We start from the raw sequence: 20,641 nt of genomic DNA, 5'->3' as shown, positions 1-20,641 counted from the left end.
TGTACATTTGATTTGGGATTTCACATTATACACTAGAAATTAACATCCAGACCAATTTTAAGCCGACTTTCACATTCACTTCCGTCCCAGAAAAGTTCTTCGAAGGGATTTTATCATATTCACGACTTTTACATTTAATTTTAAGTAGAGGGAAGAAATTCCCCAAACCGAAAGACTGGTTTAATGTCCGGTTGCATCAACAGACAACAGTAGACTTTTAAATTGAAATTTTTTGAAATTATTGAAGCTCCGATAGTACTTGAATACATGAAATAACTTACTTCAAATATAGGAACTTTCCGAAGTGAAAATTGTTGAAGTTAAAAAAAAATCTGTTCTCTTGTCCCAGATCCAGCCATTTTTGAAAAGGAGGGGTGCCAGTCGAGGTTCCTCAGAAAAAGGGGGTTCTAGGACATTTTTTGCCTTCTTCTATCAGGTTTACCCATGATAATGATAAACTTTCCAAAAAGGGAGGGTGCTCACACTCTGGAAGCGCCACTGAGTTCGTAAATGGCGAATGTGAAGTTCGTCTATATGCTGCCAGGTAAAATCAAGATTAGAAATGTTATGGAATTTTCATATGGTGCCTTCCAGTAAAAAATATATTTTTGGTGAAAGTAATCATAGAATATATTGGCAAAATTAGTACCATCTCCTGTAAAAGAAAATGATAGTGTATACCATTGATTTTCCCGCCACTAGGAGATAGATGCCTCTAATGAATTTCGAGTACTCTGGGGGATTCTAAACTTCTTTTTCTTCTTGTCGTTTGCCATTAACACAGCATATAAATTATTTTAAAAAATGTGACCCTTTAATGACCCCTGCATGATTGTTATGTAGACTGCTGCTACAAAAACATGTAAATGCGTTGATCGATCGAGTTTTGAATATATATCCGCATCCATTTTTAGTCTTCAGGCAATGTTTACCTATGTTTTGTTCAACCTATTTTTTAAACGGATGTTGTTCTTTTCCATGTTTTTTATGTCTTAAATTAACCTTTTGACGTACCCTTTTTATATGTAAATAGCATATTTTTTTTAATTTCATTATCATATGAAGAGACTTTGATCTCATTTAAAATGTTCTCAGATTGTTAAATGTTGTTGCCGTGATATGGCCTTAGTCGCCGAAACGGTATTAAAAACAACAGTCAATCAATCTACAGAGGCTCTAGAAGGAAATATTCACTATATACTTTGACTGGATTTCGAATAATGTGCGTAGTATTTATGATTGTGTTTTAGGTAACATTTACAAGAGTGGCATATATCGAAGCCCGAAGTTTTGAAAAGCTTGTATATCTAATATTTGATGCAAATCATGAGTATATATAATATGTAAACTGAGAAAAAAACGTGAATTGTATACAGGAGTTGGTCCAGATATTTACAGAAAGGTTGTAGTCGAGGCTTACATTTGCTCAGTTTTGCGCAAATTTTGCAACAACAAAAACAAATGACAAATTCACCCTTTCTACACTTCATCGCGGATATATGACGTCGGATATAATATTTCTAGAAAAGCACCTGGTTTATGTTCGTTCCTAGTTGTCATTGTTCTCAAAGTTTACGTTGTCTCCTCTTCGTCCCTTGTTAGACTAGTGTTTAGATGGTTAAATGATATATGTTAATGATGGCGACGACTGAATGGAACTTTTATTTTGATGATGCATAATCCAATTCTTATAGCTTATATATTAAAAGCATGGTATGGTACAAATCACAAACTCGAGTATGAACCTAACAGGGATGAATCCAAACACTTTGAAAAAGAGGATAGGACATTTTTTACATTTACATTTTTTGTCAATTTTACACATGAAAATTTTCCAAAAAGCAAGGAGGGGTGCCAACTCCAGCAACCCCACCCCTGAATTCGCCATGGACGTAAGACCTAAAAGCTCCTTTGTGGACTGGTTGGAATTTTTATCATTTAAGAACGGAAAATCAACGACATGAGTTCAGGTTCCACTCTTTACTTAATACACTAATATTATGCCACTGCGGATAATTTTATGACATTTTGTTGACGTATTGAGACATCCAAACAAGCAAATACCACCAATTTTTCTGTAAAAAATATATTTTCCAAATCCATACATCATGGAAATCCATGGGAATGATTGATACTCCCTTATATTTTTTTCATAAAAATCTGTAGCTATAGTAACACAATGGAAATAAATATCGGTTTAAATGACAAACTTTGGGTGCCTTCTCAAAATTAATTGTCAAAGACAGGTTTTCATAACTATCAGGCACTTTAAAACTGCAAGGGAAAGTAGGCAGGCATTTTTTTTTTTTTTTTTTTTTTTTTTTTTTTTTTTTTTTTTTTGTGAAAACAAACAAACAAATATGTGTACCCTTTTCTGCTCATTTGTTTATGATTTTAATTCTTAAAAGTTCGTGCATAATTGTGAAAATTAGGCTAGGTTTGTTAACTATCTTATGTATCTTATACATGTATTTTTATTTCTCGCCAATAGGTCCTTTTGTGCTAACTGTGAAGCATGCCCAAAATACACTTCCGCGAGGAAAATTCTTTTGTTCTACCCAAGCCTTACCTCGCGGAAGTGTATACTGAACATGCTCATCAACTAACCACAAAAGAGTCTTTTGGCTTCGCAAACATACAGTACACATCACAGTGATGTTACCGGTAATTCCATATGAACACTGAAAACGTTTAAACATGATAGAGTGGTCTATGATGTCAAATGCCGCAGACAGACCGAGCATTACTAACAGTGTGATTAATTGTTATCATCGAAGGCGATCACAATGTCTTGGTGAACCCGCAACATCACTGTTTCTATCGAGTAACGACCATTGTCGTGTGTCATTCGAATCAATGTGATGTTGGAGACGCGTTGACACAGCCTTTTCTAAAATCTTTGAAATTACAGGGGATTTCGGAACAGGTCGATAGTTATTTTGTGATTTAATGTCCAAACCTCGTGTATGGGTTAATTGCACCACCCTAGAAATCCAATAATACAAGACGGAACGAACATCTGCCGCTGCGTGGAGCTTGCTGAGAGAGTATATTGAATACGGGGGGACTGAATTTTTCGAGTTATAATTATAATAGGGAAAGTAAGATAGAAGTCTTTTGAACAACCTTCTCCGCTTCCTGATTTACTATAAGTATGTATCACTCCGCTAGACTCTGTTATATATGACAAGGCATCGACACTCCTCAATACAAACCCGCCAAGTTGTCCAAGGTGTAATGTACTAATTTGCATATTGAAGGATGTGGGTTTAGCGTTGAAGGTAACCTGAAATTACAAATAAAACCTTTGTTCTGGAAAATGTCTTTTGAATAAAGTCTGCATTAAAGTAAAAATGAAATTAAAAAAACAGTTATTTTATTATTTATTTAAAAAAAAAACAATACAGACATCATACTTCTCATTTGGCCGAAAACAAACTATGCTACATTAAAAAATATATCAATGTTATTCCCCTTATTGTTAGTGATAAGCATCTTGTCAACTTTCCTTTCATCAGTGTTAACATCCCTTCAGCACCTGCGTATGGCGCGTTCATATCACAACTCATACTCTATGCTAGAGTTTGCCGAAACTACGCAGACTTTTTGTATTGTGCAAGAATTCTAAAAAATAGATTTCTGGAACAGGGTTATGTTGCTACAAGATTGAAATCATCACTACAGACGTTTTATGGTCGTCATCATGAACTCATGGATGGTTAAGGTATATCCATCTGCGCCATGAAAACTGGTTTGTACAATGTTCATAGTTTTCCTTTCCTTTTCGTCCAACCCGGATTTGACTTTTCATGAACGGGTGTTCCTAGAAAAGCGGAGGACGCTTACCCTACCGTTGCACCTGATCCATGCTCCCAGTTTTTATTGGAGTCCGAGTTACTCATTTGCTTTTGTTACTTTGTATGTATGATTTCAGTTACTTCATGTTCTTTGTTTTGTCTGTCTGTTTTCCATGTATGGTCTTTGTCCCTGCATTACATTCGTTTTATTACCGCTATAACCCTTTTAACGAGTTCTGTGCTACAGGGCCGATCATCGGCCCAAAATAGTACTCCTTTCAGTGCCAGAGGGCCTATCCTTTCGAAAACATGTTGTTTTCTTAGCGTCACAGTAGCAAGGCCTTTGTGACGCCGGAACGTGACATTGAGAGGCAAAAAGGGGAGGGTCCATAAAGGAAAGTTTTGGTAGTTCACCAGTCATTTTATTTAATCAATTATATATTTTTTTAATTACCTTCGCTGGATGACTGGGGGTGAGTGCTAACGTTTATCATAAGAATTAAAACATTTACGGTAACATATAATCTTTAATAAAATGCTTATATACAATTTAGTGCTAGACAAGATGTTACATGAATTCATGTGTACATACATTCATTTAAATATACGAGCCTTTGCTAACCTGAACCTCATTTCCCCAATTAATTGTTTGTGTTTTAAGATGGCAATTGAACCGTTATTTGATTTATATCAGTTGCTACAAATTTTTTTTTTTGATTTTTTATTTTTGTTCTGTTGTTTCTATTATGACTTTTTTCTATGGAACCGAAGGCCACGCGTCTGGTCTTATTCCCTTCATTACCCTATAAAGCTGCAGGCATTGTATTTCTCTAGACATGCAAAGCTCGAACAGGAAGCTGATATCGTGGATCAACCAAAATTACTTATAATGTATATCACATCTTTATAAAGCCACACCAAATTTTGAAACAAACCCATCCATTTGGAGCCGAGATAATAGGACGGAATGACGTACAAACAAGTTGGCTTCAATGTCGTTTGTGGGGGGGATAGTCCGAATTTCCTCTGACCCTGCAACCCTCCTCTTTTTTATTTGGATATTGATATGTCGGGTTGGGGTCAGAACGATGTGCCATACCAAAATTTGTATATTTAGCGGTACCGCGGAGTGACGCCCTTCAACCGCTTGTAACGACTTTCAAGTTGAAATTGTGCATGTCACACCTACCTAGTTCGATTCCAGAATCATTTTCCTGTATGCTGATACCAAATTTGCTACAAAAATTACATTTATTATTGAAGTTTCGATAATTTTCCACGAGAGACCCTGTTTTGTAAAATAGTGTGAATTTTAAATCTGTCAGAAGCTTAATTTGTTAGCTATACCCCCCCCCCAAAAAAAAAAAAAAAAACCAAAAAAACAAATAAATAAGGAGTGATGGGTAGGACTCGTAATGCATGTATCTTGTCTGTCTTCCAATGTTTTGTTTGCATTTTGTTTGAATGTATATACGATGCAGTAAAATTATGACCACGTACGCCTGCAAAAGGGAGATCTTTCGATGGAAGTGTTTATATATTTTGAGGCTCAAAGGTTAAACTCCTCTTAAACTTTTTATTGATTGGAAAGACAATTGGATGCAAACTAAACATACTATCATTTTTATATGTATCGTTTGAATAGCATTTTTCATGAAGTCATTTTTGTCTGATAGTACTCACTGTCCTTTTTATGTTATTTTTTGCGGGAAAATTTTTTTATATGTACAATTTAAGATAAAAGCCTATAAAAAATGTAGGTAAAGTGAGGGAGCATCTTTTTTGCATTAATTTTATTTCCTTCAAAAGGTCATTCCCTGTCGACAGTGTCGTCTGCTTTTTGTTCATTTAGGTCCACATTTTGTAATTGATTTTTAATGTTTAATGTTTAGCTGCCCTTCAATATTTTCAGACTTTCAATCAAGGAAAAGCAATTTTTAAAAATGGCAATTAGGAAACAAGTGCGTGGTATTCATTCCATCCTCTTGATGCCTCATATCGGAGGCAGCATTGTAACGTCATACAATCGTTGCACGACGAAACGTCACAGAACAACAGCTCGGAAAACATTTTTGAAAATACGTCTGGCACTCTCTTAGAGAAAACTCTGGCAGTCAAAGTGTCAAGATGCACTGAAAGACTTGCAAATGACGCCATGATTTGAAACATAGGAGAATGTTAACAATTGTAACAGTTGAACTGGTAAACAAAAATATTCAAGTAGAAAACCAATACCAGTATTCTAGTCCAATATCAAGCAAATTTTGAATACGGAACCGAAGAAGTTGTTGAGCTCTGAACGACAACAGATGGTGCATTTACAGCAGGAGAGAGAATAATTTCAGTGTCTGAACGTGGTTTTGATCTCGTGCAGGCAATTTGGACAATGCCAGCACTGAATTCAAGGAAGAGACCGATGGACATGATGACGATAGAATAGGGAAACACTTTTTTCATAGTAAGCGTCGATCTATAGGAAGCTACCTCATCCATGACGTCGTTCATTCTCACGTGTGCTACGATTGTATCAATGCACAAGATTCCTCCACAGATTCCTAAAAGAGAAAAACACACACATGAATTAGACTCAGCCTATACAAGTGTTATTACTGCAAATGAATTAAACTCAGCCTTTACTTGTGTTATTGCTGTACACGAATTAAACTCAACCTATAGATGTCTTACAACTTCACATGAATTAAACTCAGCCTATAGATGTGTTATTACTGCACACGAATTAAACTCAGCCTGTAGAATGATGTGTTATTTCTGCACACGAATAAAACTCAGCCTATACATGTCTTATAACTTCACATGAATTAAACTCAGCCTTCATATGTGTTATTACAGTTTACTGCACACGAATTAAGCTCAGCCTATTGATCTGTTATTACAGCACATGAATTAAACTCAGCATATACATGTCTTATTATTGCACATGAATTAAACGATAAACAATACCCACAAACAGATTGTTAAGGATATCGTAAGGGGCATTCACGCTCGTTTGGTTACAATGAATATAGTAGTTTCAGATGAGAAGATTTTGAAAGTTGGAAATGTATGTAAAATTCAGGAGAAAATTCCATTTCATGACCCATAACTAAATCTCCATCAACGTATCTTTCTGAAAACTTCGGCATATGTCCTTCCCATCATGCTGAATTATTTTACTCCCTGCCAGATTTTAGCTAAACCCAACTGTCTTTGAGTAATTTGCAAAATTCTGCAATTTGACCCCTATGATCTATTATTTGTAATGGCGGCCATGTTTTTCGCCAGATGAAAAATTTGTACACAGGAATTGTTAAATATACCCTACGGAATATTCAAGCAAAGTTTGGTTACATTTACTCCAGCAATGCTAGAGGATGTCTGGCACGCTATTTGCTGACTTGGTGCCATCCTAACCTCCAGCATCTGACATGTTGAAAGCCACCGCAAATGTTAATTAGCTGAACACGTGTTTTAAAATACTTTATGTCTTTTATTTACACAAAAGAAATCTGTCCTACCAGATATCGGATGATAAAAATCCTAAATATTTGTTAAATACCTAGAAAACATTTGTAATGAAGACAGTTGTCAAAATGACAAGCAATTTTGAATTAAGTTACTAATTTTACACAATACAATATATTTTTGACAAAACGAACTTAAAGTTGGTAAAGGCAATTCGTTGGTTAATTTGATATGTTCATTTCGCAAATTTTAAATCCGTAATTTTATCAACCGGAATTACAAACTCAAAAAGCCAAAAACCAAATATGAAGTTCATTTTAACTGCTTTTACAATGGATTTCCAGGATTGCTGGATTTTCTCATCAGGTAGGTCATTGTTTTTCTTTAGTTTAGTCACCATCTCCCGTGTAATGGTAAAGAAAGAGTATAATACGTTTTAAATGGAAAATAATTTACTATAATTCTGCCGAATTAATGAACGGCGGAACGAACGTTATGCAATATGGCGCTCGGAAGTAAGAGGTTGGGGTATGGAGGAATGGAATTCCCACCTCTTACGTTGTAGGAGTAGGTTACATTCTGTTCAGTAGTTTCAGAGAATAAGATGTTTGAAAAAGTTTATAGACAACTAAGAACGACGACAGACATATAGAGATGGCAATAGCTCACATAGCCTGCCAAGCCAAATGAGCTAAAACAAAAATTTAAAAATCCGAACTGTTTAGTCTTAACAAGTCTTTACCTCCAATAATTATGAATACCAGACCTGCTGTTCCATTGGACGAAAAACCCAAGTGGGATTGGTTATTACTTCCACGGTTGATGACTGACTTAGCGAAAAAAGCGGTCAAAACAGTGCCTACGCCGATGCAAAATAGTGCAAATGCTCCCTCTACCATAAATTCAGTAAACCTGAAAGCATCTACAATTGAAAAAAGTAAATACATGTAAATACGGATAAACAAATATAAAAGGAAATAGTTTAATTGTAAATTAAGAATACTTGAAAACAAAAACAAAAAATACCCCGCAGTCTAATGAACACTGTACGTTTGGGGATCAGTGAGGACCCATGCTTAATATTGGACACACTTTTTATGTTGGATATGTACTAGGCATCTTTTACACACAACTATGCTGTCATTTCTACAATGTAAAACACACTCCAAACCACAATCAGTACTATCTTTTGTTGTTGTTGACAACACAATGACAGAATATGACCTTTAAACGTAAATTTCTGACAAAATGGTAATTTAACACTCCATTAAGTTGCATACTAATCCTGCAAATTGTTGAGGAGGGGTTGCGGACAACACATCAGACCAAGTTTTGCTGAAAAATCTCTTAGTCCTTGTGACTACTTGAAACAAGTGTACTGGTAAAACTGGTATTTTTTTATATTTAAGTACCACTGGGTCGATACCACTGCTGGTTGACCCGAGGTCCCCGAAAGTATTCACCAACCCAGTAGTCAGACTTGTCTGACCCCTATTATTATTATATTTGATCTACCCTATTTATAAAATCTGGCAGTATTCCAAATTTAAAAATACGTAAAACACCGAGGCTTCATTCCTTGCATTGCATATGGTAGAACCTCTCGGTGATGGATTCGGCTTCCTCTTTCGATTGTTTTGGTTATGAGTACTTCTTGTATACAACTAATATTTTGATAATGATCTTCCTACATACTTGATTTTAATGTTGCTGATGAGAGGTTACTCCTTGAAACATGTGTACAGCATATCGAAATTTACAATATATAAACTGGTATTTTTTTTGTATTCCAAACAGCCGTCACTTCTCCAATTTTTGCACAAACAAAAATATCTGACAACATGCACATTCCAACATGGTCGTCAAACACTCCATTGAGTTACAATTCTGCAAGTCGTTAAATTAAGGAGGAGTTGCGGACAACGCATGTAACCAAGTTTTGCTGTAAAATAATGCCTAATTCTAGTCCTCATTTCTACAATTCTTAAACCTAACGTGAAGCCCTGGCAGTATGTACATCTCCATGTGATTATATTACATCCCACAAAGTTTCATAACAGAACTGCAAGCTGCTGAGAAAAAAGTTTGGACAGAAAGGTTGAAACTTACATACCCCCAAACTTCGTTTGCAGGAGGGGGTGTATAACACAAACAATGTTTGTTGAGGAAAACTAGTTCATGGTAGAGTCTTGGTGGAGTGATGGTGTTTTCTTGCTATGTCTGGCATGCATGTAGTTTGGTTTTGTGTCCGTGGCCCATCGGACACTGCATGCCTTCGAGGCTGGCCTGGTAAATAAAGATTTCAAGTTTTCAGTCTTTATTGTCCTAAACGTACACAGTGATATCAGGGCTGGGTTGAGCTCCCTTAAAAACCCAGTATCACGCGCTGTCGGACCTGTCTTTTATTTACCAATGAAATCTCTTAATTTTATTTAATTTCCAAAGATGAATATTCATAACGCCTTAGTATAGGAAAAGTTTGGTTATGTAAGATTACGTTTACTCAAACTTACTTTATCTTTTTATGACTGATACTGTTTTAATTTATTTATCCTTAAACAATGGAAACTATTACCTAAAGCAATTAAATATATTTTGCTAATCTCTATAAAGTGTCAGTTGTTTACCTAAATTATTAGCAAGACAATTGAGCAGGCACCACAGAATTCAAACCTATTTAGTCTATCGTCACAGATTACGTATTATTTAATGTTACAAATATTTCTTTCTTTAGGCTAAATGTACAAATATCTCAAGACATTATCAATTTACTTAAGCTAAAATGCAATTTTATTTATTTTTAATTTTTGCTGAATCATATAGAATTTTACTGCATCACAGTTGTTCCTAAAGATATCACTCTCTGTCGTGCTTCCTGGTGATATTACTCTGTCGTGCTTCCCCATCATATATCACTCTCAGCTGTGGTTCTTCATATCATTTTCTGTCGTGGTTCGTTATAATATCACTGCCATGGTTCATAATCATATCACTCTCTGCTATGGTTCCTCATGATATCAGTTTCTGACATAATGTCACATAATATCACTCTCTTCCGTGCTTCATCATGATATCACTCTCTGACGTCCTTCCTTATGATTTTTTTGTTTTTGTTTCGTACTTGCTTCTTTTTGGGGAGGAGGTCGGTTACTTTTGTTTTTGTTTTGATTTGTTAATTCAGTTCAATTTTGTTAATTTCTTTTTGCTCTTCATGTCAAGTAAGTTTTTAAATATATTTTATGCTCTCAAATTAAGGAAGTAGATCTAAGGTAAGGGACATAACTCTAAATTAGTGATTTATTTGTATTATATTGAATTTCAATTTCACCAAAGCCTTTCAAGCTTTCCTTTGAAACAGAATGAAATCAGTCCAAGTTACTTTGATTCTTACATGAGATGGTTGTAAAATGGTAAATACAAACGTTCCAATGATTTGTAAGAGTTGTGTCTCTTACCCTAGGTCTACCTCCTTAAACTTACATTTATCTGACATGCGGGAAGTAGAGATAGATCTACTCGCGGCATCTACATTTGAGATGGTCGTGCATTCCACAGTACCCAATGAGTCACTTGATAAGCATACTTTACTGTAGAATATACTCACTGCTACCTGCAAAGATTTAATTTCAATCTAATTAGCATCTATTAATGCCTTTTCGGTGTCTTCTGTAACTTGAAGCACAATATAAAATAATCCACAAACGCAGCTTGATGTGTTCACGAGGGTCGCAACCATGAACTGTTGGGTTAAGTATGGATGTTATATATTTAAACTTGATGTAGCTTTGAATATTGAACATGGTTAGATTGTTGAAATGAAATGAAGTTTAATTTTGAACCCTAGTTAGGACAAACTCCACAAAAACGGGCCCAAAATAAAATATCTACATACACAGTAAGATTCAGCTGATTTAAGTATCTCATGAATTCTCTTTTTGTCAAGTGAAGTTTACTTTCGAACCCTAATTTTAGACTAACTTGAAAACCAGACATCTAATAAAAACAAAATAAACAGGGTCAGATCAGCCTATCAAAGAATCTCAAGATTTCAATATTAGACTGATCGGACCTCCATTTGGACTAAATATAAAGTTGGGCCAAAGAAACCAAAACTTAATTAATGGTGAGATTCAGCAGATTTCTCATGCAAAGTTGCTGACATTAAATTAAATCTAATTTTGGACGCCAATTTGGACAAACCTGACAAAACAGGTCCCAAAACAATATTCTAAATACTGGGTTTCAAAGAATCCAGAGAAGTCTTTTCTGTTGCAATAAAACAAAGTTTAATTTTAGACCTTTAATTGTCAGTTCCTGTAAGAATCAGGCAGTGGGCGAAACACGGTATGAAAAAAAACATTTTGATAGTGTAATTTGACTATTTGCATCATCAAAATCAAGGAAAAAAGACAAGATTTTCCATATCATGCTGGCCCTTTGAGTTATACAATTTCATTGAAATGCACTGAAAATAAACATTTTAAAGGCAAATAACTGTCAAAAACCTCATTTTTCTAACATTCTATTGACAAATTTCTGATTAAATAATGGTCGTTTCAGATACAGAAGGTATCTTTCAGTGATATTTATCGTCAGATCGGTGGGGTTTTGATATGCATGTTTCAGATTTTTTTACCTGATTCTTACAAGCACTTACACTTAATTAAGTTAGTATCTAAATTTGAACAAATTTGAAAACAGATCCAAATTTAAAATCTAAAGGCATGAAGTAAGTTTCGGCATTTCAAATAATTTTAATCAGAAATCTTAATGCATGATTTGATTCTGCATTTCATAGAATCTTTAGAAGTCGTGGCTTTAAATTCAAATGAAAAGCACAATCGGAACTACTCGGTCATTTCCGCTAAACTGAAAAAAAAAATAAATTGTGTAACGAGAATGTCAGAGGAGTTACGATTATAATTAAGCTTTTTTTTTTTGGTTCGTCATTTCTAAACAGTTAAAGCAACGTAACTAACCAACAATATTAATCTCAACCTTCTTATGTGGTATGGAGCCTAGCTTATGGCAAGTTTTTATTTTGTATTATTTTCAAAATCACTAATTGATACGAATCAACGAAAATGTTTGCGTGTTAATATCAAATGCTTAAATGTTGTACGACTGGAAATAAGTGGTGCGTTGTTTCTGTGTCCTAGTATATAAACATATTGCCGTACCTTTATCTTGACTGTAGAAGTGTCCATATCAAGACCAAACCATCCCGGTGTTACTAGAGCAACCAGAATCAAAAGACCACCGATCACATTGAGGGTCAAAAGAGCATACCCTGACATCGTTTAATCTAAAAGAGGTTATTATTAATTACTCAGTTCTTTTCCTTCACCATAACCATTGCATGTACACTATGACTCGATTTATCATTTGTGTTATAAATAATGTACATTGGCGATACATTGATTCTAAAAATGACTATTTTGAATTATTTCTCTCCACACGAGATGGTTCAACGTGTGAATTTCAGAAAACATGTTGAAACCTTAATTTTAACAATTAGAGCGTGAAGAAATGGTTTAAATAAAAAAACAACCTTGAAGACTGGAAGAAAGAGTCATAGATTTGTAGGGCGAAACAAAAAAACAAACAAACAAACAAACAAACAAACAAAAACTAAGACAAGCCATATTTATGGAACGCCATAACTGTCTTATCTGGTCAATTACATTTATACGTGGTGCTGTTTTCTGTATATTTGGTACTATCTTATTTAAATGCGGTTGTATTATCTTTATATGTAGTGGTTTTACCTTTATATTCGGCGGGTTTACCATTATATGCGGTGGTTTTATCTTTATATGCGCGGATTTACATTGTATCTTTGTATGCAGTGGATTTACCTTTATATGCGGTGGCTTCATCTTTATATGCGGTGGTTTCATCTTTATATGCGGTGGTTTTATTTATATATGCGGTGTATTTTCCACATCAGATCTCTTCTTTATATACTGTTTATACGACTTTACATGCTGTTCAAACTTCATTATATACGAATTATATGATTATATATTATGTAAAAAGCTTTGATTATCTCAACGCAAGGCTTAAATGTTCGGAACTTTTAAACATTTTGCACAGCACATTGTGAAAAAAAATCGAGGAAACTTTGCGAGAATTATGATTCGAGAATCTTGTAGAATCATTTTTAAAGGAAAAAATAACACCCGACATCTATCTTTTTCTCTAATAGAACAGTTAGGTGTAAATGGTTGATCGGAAATAATGAAATTACGTCTGAAATATTTGCCTTATGGAAGTCGATACCAAGTAAAAAAGGTCAAAACAACAGAATGAAATGAACTATAGCAAATTAATTACAGGATTCAGAAACAAGACTTCAAGTTTTAATATATCAATCCGTCTCCTGAAATCATGAATAATAATATATATCATTTATATATAGCATAGCTCAAGGAAGTAGTGCTCTTATGTTCATACATCGTGCATTTGGTAAATTAGGTGCAAAGTGAAGAATGTAATGCTCTAAGTATTTACTCAGGTCATAAACAATTTTCAAAATTATTCAAAAGAAATAGCTCTATAATTTAGGTTTTTAATTTGAAGCGTTGGATCTGTATCAAAACGGTTTGAACCTTGGTAAACATTTCGACGTTTTATTCACCCGATATCTCATCTGATCCATATTACATTGTAGTCCATGGGCTGCTGGGGGGTCCTACGTGCATCCCCTCACCACATATCAACTTCATGATGATTTGTAGGCACCTTTATACCTCCCATTACAGAATCAATTTGTCGCAAAAGAATATTCTCGGATTACTTTTCAGCATTAGCCTATAATTGTACTCCACTGGGTCAAAAAGTCTAGATTTTTATGATTCAATTGCTTGAGCGTCTAAGCCTTCGTGGGATAGCATGTGTAAACAAAATAAACATATTTAGGTATCATCATATAGCCTAATGTCTCAGCTTTACAGTGGTACCTAGAAAGTTGCATAACACTTGGTGTTTTTGGGTTAAATGAAAAGAATGTACCCCTACCCTGCCGAAAAAAATCGCTTATATTGACATATTTTTCAATATCAAAACCCCTAGAGTATTTATACTTCAGTAAAGAATGGCTTATTTGGTATTTTCTGTTTCATATTTTCAAAATTTATACTTCTGGCGATCTTTGGATGATTTTTGGCGATTTTCGTAGCCATAATTTGTCCAAAAATGCAAGAAATGGAATTTTCGAATTTTCCGTTAAAAATCAGATAAATTCGATTCTACAAGTTATTGCTCAACAAAAACGTCTCAAATTTGTCATCATTCGATGGATAATGTAATTTTCTACATAAACAAACAACGAAAAACTAATTTTCATGACAGAATTTTCAAAAAATGTTGAAAATATTACCCACACCCCTAGAAAATTGGTCTCAATATCAAACAGAATTCTCAATCACAGCATACCGACACTGTAGTACTAATATTTTAAGCATTCATAATTTTAGATTAAGATGTACCAAACATATCTGATCTATTCAGGCACTTAGATTTTCCTTTTAGAGTGACAATTACTATAAAATCGGACAAATGGGAATTTTCAGAATTTCAGAATTTTCTTCTACATCACCCGTGATTGTCCTATATCGCGTATTTTTCGGTTTCAATATGACAATTATGAAATTTGCATAAAAAGTGGATTTTTCGGAATTTCACATTTTCTTCCATTTCCGTAATTTGCGTTTTTTTTCAAGTACTCTACTTCAAACAAGGTTTTGCATATTCAAACACACATATGAAGCATCTAAGCTGTCTAATGAGCCAAGGCAATACATACTTTAAAGTATTCCAGGCCATTTAGGCGAAAAAATTGTACCCTATACCTACTGAAATTTCCGTAACAAAACACAATTCGTTTGTGGTAGATTAGCATTTTTTAAATGGTGTTGGGTACATGTTTGCAAATCGTTCACCGTAGCTGGTTCTATGAAACCTTATCCTTATATGTGTAAAAATAACGATAGCAAACAAAATCAAATCATGTAAAAACTGTGATATTTTAAACAAAAATTCACAATTTACGTGCTAAAATGCCTGATAACCTGTCTGATTCTTAAATTTCCCTTTTTTAATATTTTGTCTCAAAATAAAGGGGGCAAAAAAATGTTTGTTTGTTTGTTGGGGTTTAACGTCCGAGCAGCAATATTTCAGCTATATTCAGACGATGCACATGAAAAGCATATTTGCTTGACAATATGATTGATACAAGATCTCAATAATAAATACCGGACAGACTTTGTGTACAGTTCGTGTATGCTATAAACGATCATTTTCCTCCACATTGGGGCAGAATTTATTAATTTATTAATTTAATTGGGCAATTCCTTGGCTCATTAGTAAAGTAAGATGCTTAATCAATGTTTGAATACACAAAAGCTTGATTAAAGTGTCGTAGTTGAAAAACAATGCCTGTTACAGGTGAAATGGAAGAAAATATGAAATTTCGAAAATTCCCAGTTTTACGAAAATCTCATTATTGTCAGATTGAAACTGAAAAATGCTCACCTGAACGAGAAGCTATGTTAAATTACATTCTTTTGATTACCGCTATAACCTTGGTTCCCTTGATTACTCTTTCAGGAGACGGATTGACATAAGATTTTAAGTCTTGTTTCTGAATCATGTAATTAATTTGCTATAGTTCATTTCATTCTATTTTTTTGACTAGGTGTTAAAATATGCAAATAGCTTGATACATGTTTAAAGAGTAATCAAGGGAACCAAGGTTATAGCGGCAATCAAAAGAATGTAATCCAGGGACAAAGACCAGACATGGAAAACAGACATACACAACAAAGAACATAAAGTAACTAAAATCATACATACAAAGTAACAAAAGGAAATGAGCAACTCGGACTCCACTAAAAACTGGGAGCATGGACCAGGCGCACCGGTAGGGTAAGCGTCCTCTTCTTTTCTAGAAACACCCGCCGAGTTGCTCATAAAATGTCAAGTCCGGGGTAGACAAACGAGGAAAGGAAAACTATGACCCGTTGAATAAAGGTGCTGATGGATACACCATAACGATCCACGAGTTCATGATGACGACCATAAAACTTCTGTAGTAATAACTTCAATCTTGTAGCAACATAACCCTGTTCCATAAGCCTATTTGTTAGAGTTCTAGCGCGATACAAAAAGTCTGCGTAGTTTCAGCAAGCTCTGGCATAACGTATGAGTTGTGATATGAACACTCCATACGCAGGAGCCGAAGGGATGTTGCCACAGATGAAAGGAAAGTTGACAATTCTGAATGAAAAGTCATCACGTTTGTCGTAAAGTTTGGTCAATAGTTTTCCTTTACCATCGATTTCTATGTGTAGGTCAAGATATGAGGCTGACTTCACAGTGTCTGTAGTATCCTTTATCTCAAGTTCTTTGGTCTATATGCGATGTATCAAATCCCCGAAATTAGGATTGTTTGAAGATAATACGTCATCTATATAGCGGAAACTGAGATTGAAGGATCTAGCCAAACGATATTCTTTCTTTCTGATCAGATCAGCTATAAAGTCAGCCTCATAAGATTGAAGGAATAGGTCAGCAAGTAAAGGAGCACAATTTGTTCCCATTGGAATGCCGACCGTTTGTTGAAAAACACGTCCATCATTTTTCCAGCATTTTGTAAACATCTTCCTCTGTATATTTGGAAGATGATTTGGAATTATTTCTTACAAAGTATGAGGAATCTCTACCAAGAACTAATATTTGTATCTAGATGTACCATCTTTTTTGGAACAACAACGATGTATAATATTTTAAACTAACGTCATCAAAGTCATGCTTGCTTAAATCGTGCATCCTCATTTTTCTATACAGAACACTTTCAAAAACCAAAAGAATCTTACTGAAGTCCACATACATGTATATATAATTGTAAAGTTGCTTTCTAATAAGTTTTCAAGTAATTCCTTTGGAATCTCGAAATTTTCACCCTTTTACTTGGTTTCAATAAGACAAATATTTCAGACGTAAATTTATCATTTCCGATCTATCCTTTACACCTAACTGTTCTATTAGAGAAATAGATAGATGTCCAATGATGATTCTACAAGATTCTCGAATTCTAATTCTTGCCAAATTTCCTCGATTTTTTCACAATGTGCTGTGCAAAATGTTTAAAAGTTCCGAACATTTAAGCCTTGCGTTAAGATAATCAAAGCCTTTTACAGCATATAATGAAGTTTGAACAGCATATAAAGTCGTACAAACAGCATATAAAGAAGGATGCTGATGTAGAAAAATACACCGCATATAAAGATGAAACCACCGCATATAAAGATGAAACCACCGCATATAAAGGTAAATCCACTGCATATAAAAATGAATCCCCCCATATAAAGATAAAACCACCGCATATAATGGTAAACCCGCCGAAAATAGAGGTAATACCACTGCATATCAAGATAAAACCACTACATATAAAGATAATACCACCGCATATTAATAAGAAAGTATTGAATATAAAGAAAATAGAACTGCGTATAAATATAATTGACCAGATACGACAGTTATGGCGTTCCATATATATTTGACACCTAATAGCTATATTAAACTCCGAGGTTGCTTCAGGTAAATACATTTGTATGAATAAGAAAAACAATATCTATGTTTATATTCACAAAAAGACCCCGTTCCCAGATTTCACGCCAAAACTCCACTCTGTAACATGTATACAATAGATATTATAACAATAAAGAGAAGAGCGGCTTACTTTGGTAAAAACTAAAAACTAAAATATGCCTACCTTTTACTACAGATGATTTCTTTCTATCTAGTTCTGTTTGCGTGTAACACAATAGAATGCTGTATATCAAGAGGCTCCTGACGGGAATATATCAATTTTAATTCAAATTATGACGTAAATAGCTTTTTTCATAAAAAGCCAGCGAGTCTGTTTTGTTTGTAAATTATGGCAAAACCTACCAGTTGAACAACTTACTGGCCTCTTACATGGTATTTCCAAAATAAGGGGAACGTGGTTTCACTAAACGGATATGTGTTTTCTAAGAATTTAAATGACTAAGAAACATTGTGGTCTGTATGGAATGACGTTAAACATTTTAGGCCTATCGTTTGAGGCGATAAGATGAAAACATAAAACGTGTTGAGAATAAAAAAAAAACAAAAAACAAAACAAAAAAAAAACAGAAACAGAAACGAATTGTCAAGTTCGGTGTTAATGTCCGTTTACACGATCGCACTTTCTTCAAAATTTTTAAGTAAGTTTTCTTTAACTGTGTAAATCTGTATAAAAAACGTTTTCAATCGACGTCGGGCGACTTAGACAGAATTTGACAGATCAGTTGTGTTTTTTTATTCAACTCTTTGAAATGTGAATAAAAAAAATAGCATGTACATGTATGCTTCATTTATTTCTCGTTCATTTGATGGATTATTAATTAAATTTGTTTGTGTGAACAGGCCATTTTTATTAGACCCTTGTGTCCAAACTTTTGGATAGTCGATGAGCATGCGTGGAGCATGTTCAATATACACTTCCGCGAGGAAAATTCCTTTGTTCTACCCAAGCCCTACCTCACGGAACTGTATATTGAGCATGCTCATTAAATTACCACAAAAGGGTCTATTGATGACATCCGACTTAATCATAAATAGTACGTATCAGATCTGTTACTGTATGTGTTACGTGTACACTGTTTTCAAGTCGGCTATGCATGTTCAAGACAAGACTTTCATTAGGAATGTTTCTAATTTTTGAACATTTCATACGAAATAATATGGTTATTGGTAGTAACAGTGGGAAGTATAAAGTAGCCCAATCCATATTATTTCGTACATCCTGTTCAAAACATAAAAACATTTCTTTTAGTTTATAACTTCTAATGGATTCAAATCCAACTATCGAGAGCTTGTTCCTTATCAAAACGTCATTTTGGAGAGTTCGACGTTGATGATGTCACTTGAAATAATGAACCGTAATGAAAGTGGAAGGTTTAGTGCTATAAAACCTTTAGAGCGGTTCTAAGACATGTCTTTTTCTTGAGTTTGTTTTAGGATATCACCTTACGTTAAGGCTTATCATGTTTTTTTTTACGACGAGGAAACCTTCACAGTGACACCACATGGAAGGTTGCAGCTGCCCTAAAACAACATAATGCACAGATAAAGCCAAATAGTTGCCCTTTTAGACTCCAGTATCATACACGAAACCTGAAAGTGAAAACGAAAAAAGACAGAGGCCAGAATTTTAAAGCCCTAACTTGGGACAGGCGAAACAAAAAAAAACATGGCGGTGTAAAAGTACTTTGCCATGATCACAACCCCCCTTTTAAATCTTATAATACACTTTTAAATATAAACTTAATTTTCCTATGTTGGACCTTCATTTTCTATTGTTGGTCGATATTATAATGAAAAAACGAACTGATTGCATATTGCTTATTTACAAATTTACAATTAAGTTTGTTTTTGTCTGCAAAAATGTCTGTCCCCTTTCATGAAAATCTTTTCCAAATTAACAGAGGTAAAATTTTACAGCTATATATATATGGCAAGCCGAAGTGGACAAAAATGAGCATTTTCTAATATAAAAATGATTTTTTTAATATTACAAATTCATTTTCTAATATTACAAAATATTGATTTTTGTCCACTTTGGCTTGCCATATAAACATGTACATGTACTAACTGTACGTGCATAGTGCGTAAGATGAAATAAGAGAGGTTCCGAGTTCCATGAACGAAATATCCAAATTCAAAAGACAGTTTTTACAAAAAAAACTCTATAATATTCATTTTTTTCATGTATATCACATCACCCAGTCCGTGGCAGTTAAATTCAATATATCCACCACCCAGTCCACGACAACATATGTATCCAAAACCCATTCCGTGACAATTGATACACACACCTACCTGCAGTCCGTGACAACGAATACACCCAACACCCAGTCCTTGACAATTAATGCACCATACACCCGGTCCGTGACAATACAACACCTAGTCCTTGACAATTAATACACCCATCCCCCAGTCCGTGACAGTTAATACACCCACCACCCAGTCCTTGATAATTAATACACACTACATCCAGTCCGTGACAATTATTACGACCAAAATTCAAATACAAATGAAACGCAAGTTAGAAATCGATCTACAAAATTTTACTCCGAATGTGATGTGTTTTACTGCTATTGTTATCGGTATTTCCATTTTAAATTCCAGGTAATTACGCCCGATATGTATGTTTTGCAATTATTGTCTTGATTTTTTTTCCGTATATCTCACAGTAATTATTGTGTCACAGAAATGCAAATACAAATGTATTTGAAATACATATAAAGAATTATCTACGAATATTTGATCTAAGATCTTATAAAAGTATATAG

At 34.4% G+C, this 20,641-nt stretch overlaps 1 protein-coding gene across 5 annotated transcripts; it reads right to left on the bottom strand.

The window, feature by feature from the left end:
* Positions 1–246: 246 nt before the first annotated feature.
* Positions 247–20,415, bottom strand: LOC148606612 (uncharacterized). 5 transcript variants are annotated; one of them, XM_088547159.1, is made up of 7 exons: positions 20,169–20,415; positions 18,037–18,113; positions 12,440–12,564; positions 10,740–10,869; positions 8,002–8,181; positions 6,282–6,352; positions 247–3,286 (listed from the first exon to the last, which is right to left on the bottom strand). In XM_088547159.1, the coding sequence occupies exons 3-7, from the start codon at positions 12,554–12,556 to the stop codon at positions 2,972–2,974; spliced, it is 813 nt and encodes a 270-aa protein (XP_088403285.1). In that variant the 5' UTR covers positions 12,557–12,564; positions 18,037–18,113; positions 20,169–20,415; the 3' UTR covers positions 247–2,971. The 5 variants fall into 5 exon arrangements, with proteins under 5 accessions (XP_088403285.1, XP_088403284.1, XP_088403288.1 ...); XM_088547162.1 differs by lacking the exon at positions 20,169–20,415 and adding an exon at positions 4,987–5,033 and having other exon boundaries at positions 3,181–3,286; positions 18,037–18,398; XM_088547158.1 differs by lacking the exon at positions 20,169–20,415 and having other exon boundaries at positions 18,037–18,426.
* Between the last annotated feature and the right edge of the window lie 226 nt (positions 20,416–20,641).

The sequence above is a fragment of the Perna viridis genome, chromosome 9 (genome assembly GCF_037379345.1).
Source record: "Perna viridis isolate PV_CMFRI_1.1 ecotype Kerala chromosome 9, ASM3737934v1, whole genome shotgun sequence".
In the NCBI taxonomy this organism is placed as follows: domain Eukaryota; kingdom Metazoa; phylum Mollusca; class Bivalvia; order Mytilida; family Mytilidae; genus Perna; species Perna viridis.
The sequence above is the reverse complement of the archived record's forward strand: the minus strand, read 5'-3'. Positions and strand labels throughout refer to the sequence as shown.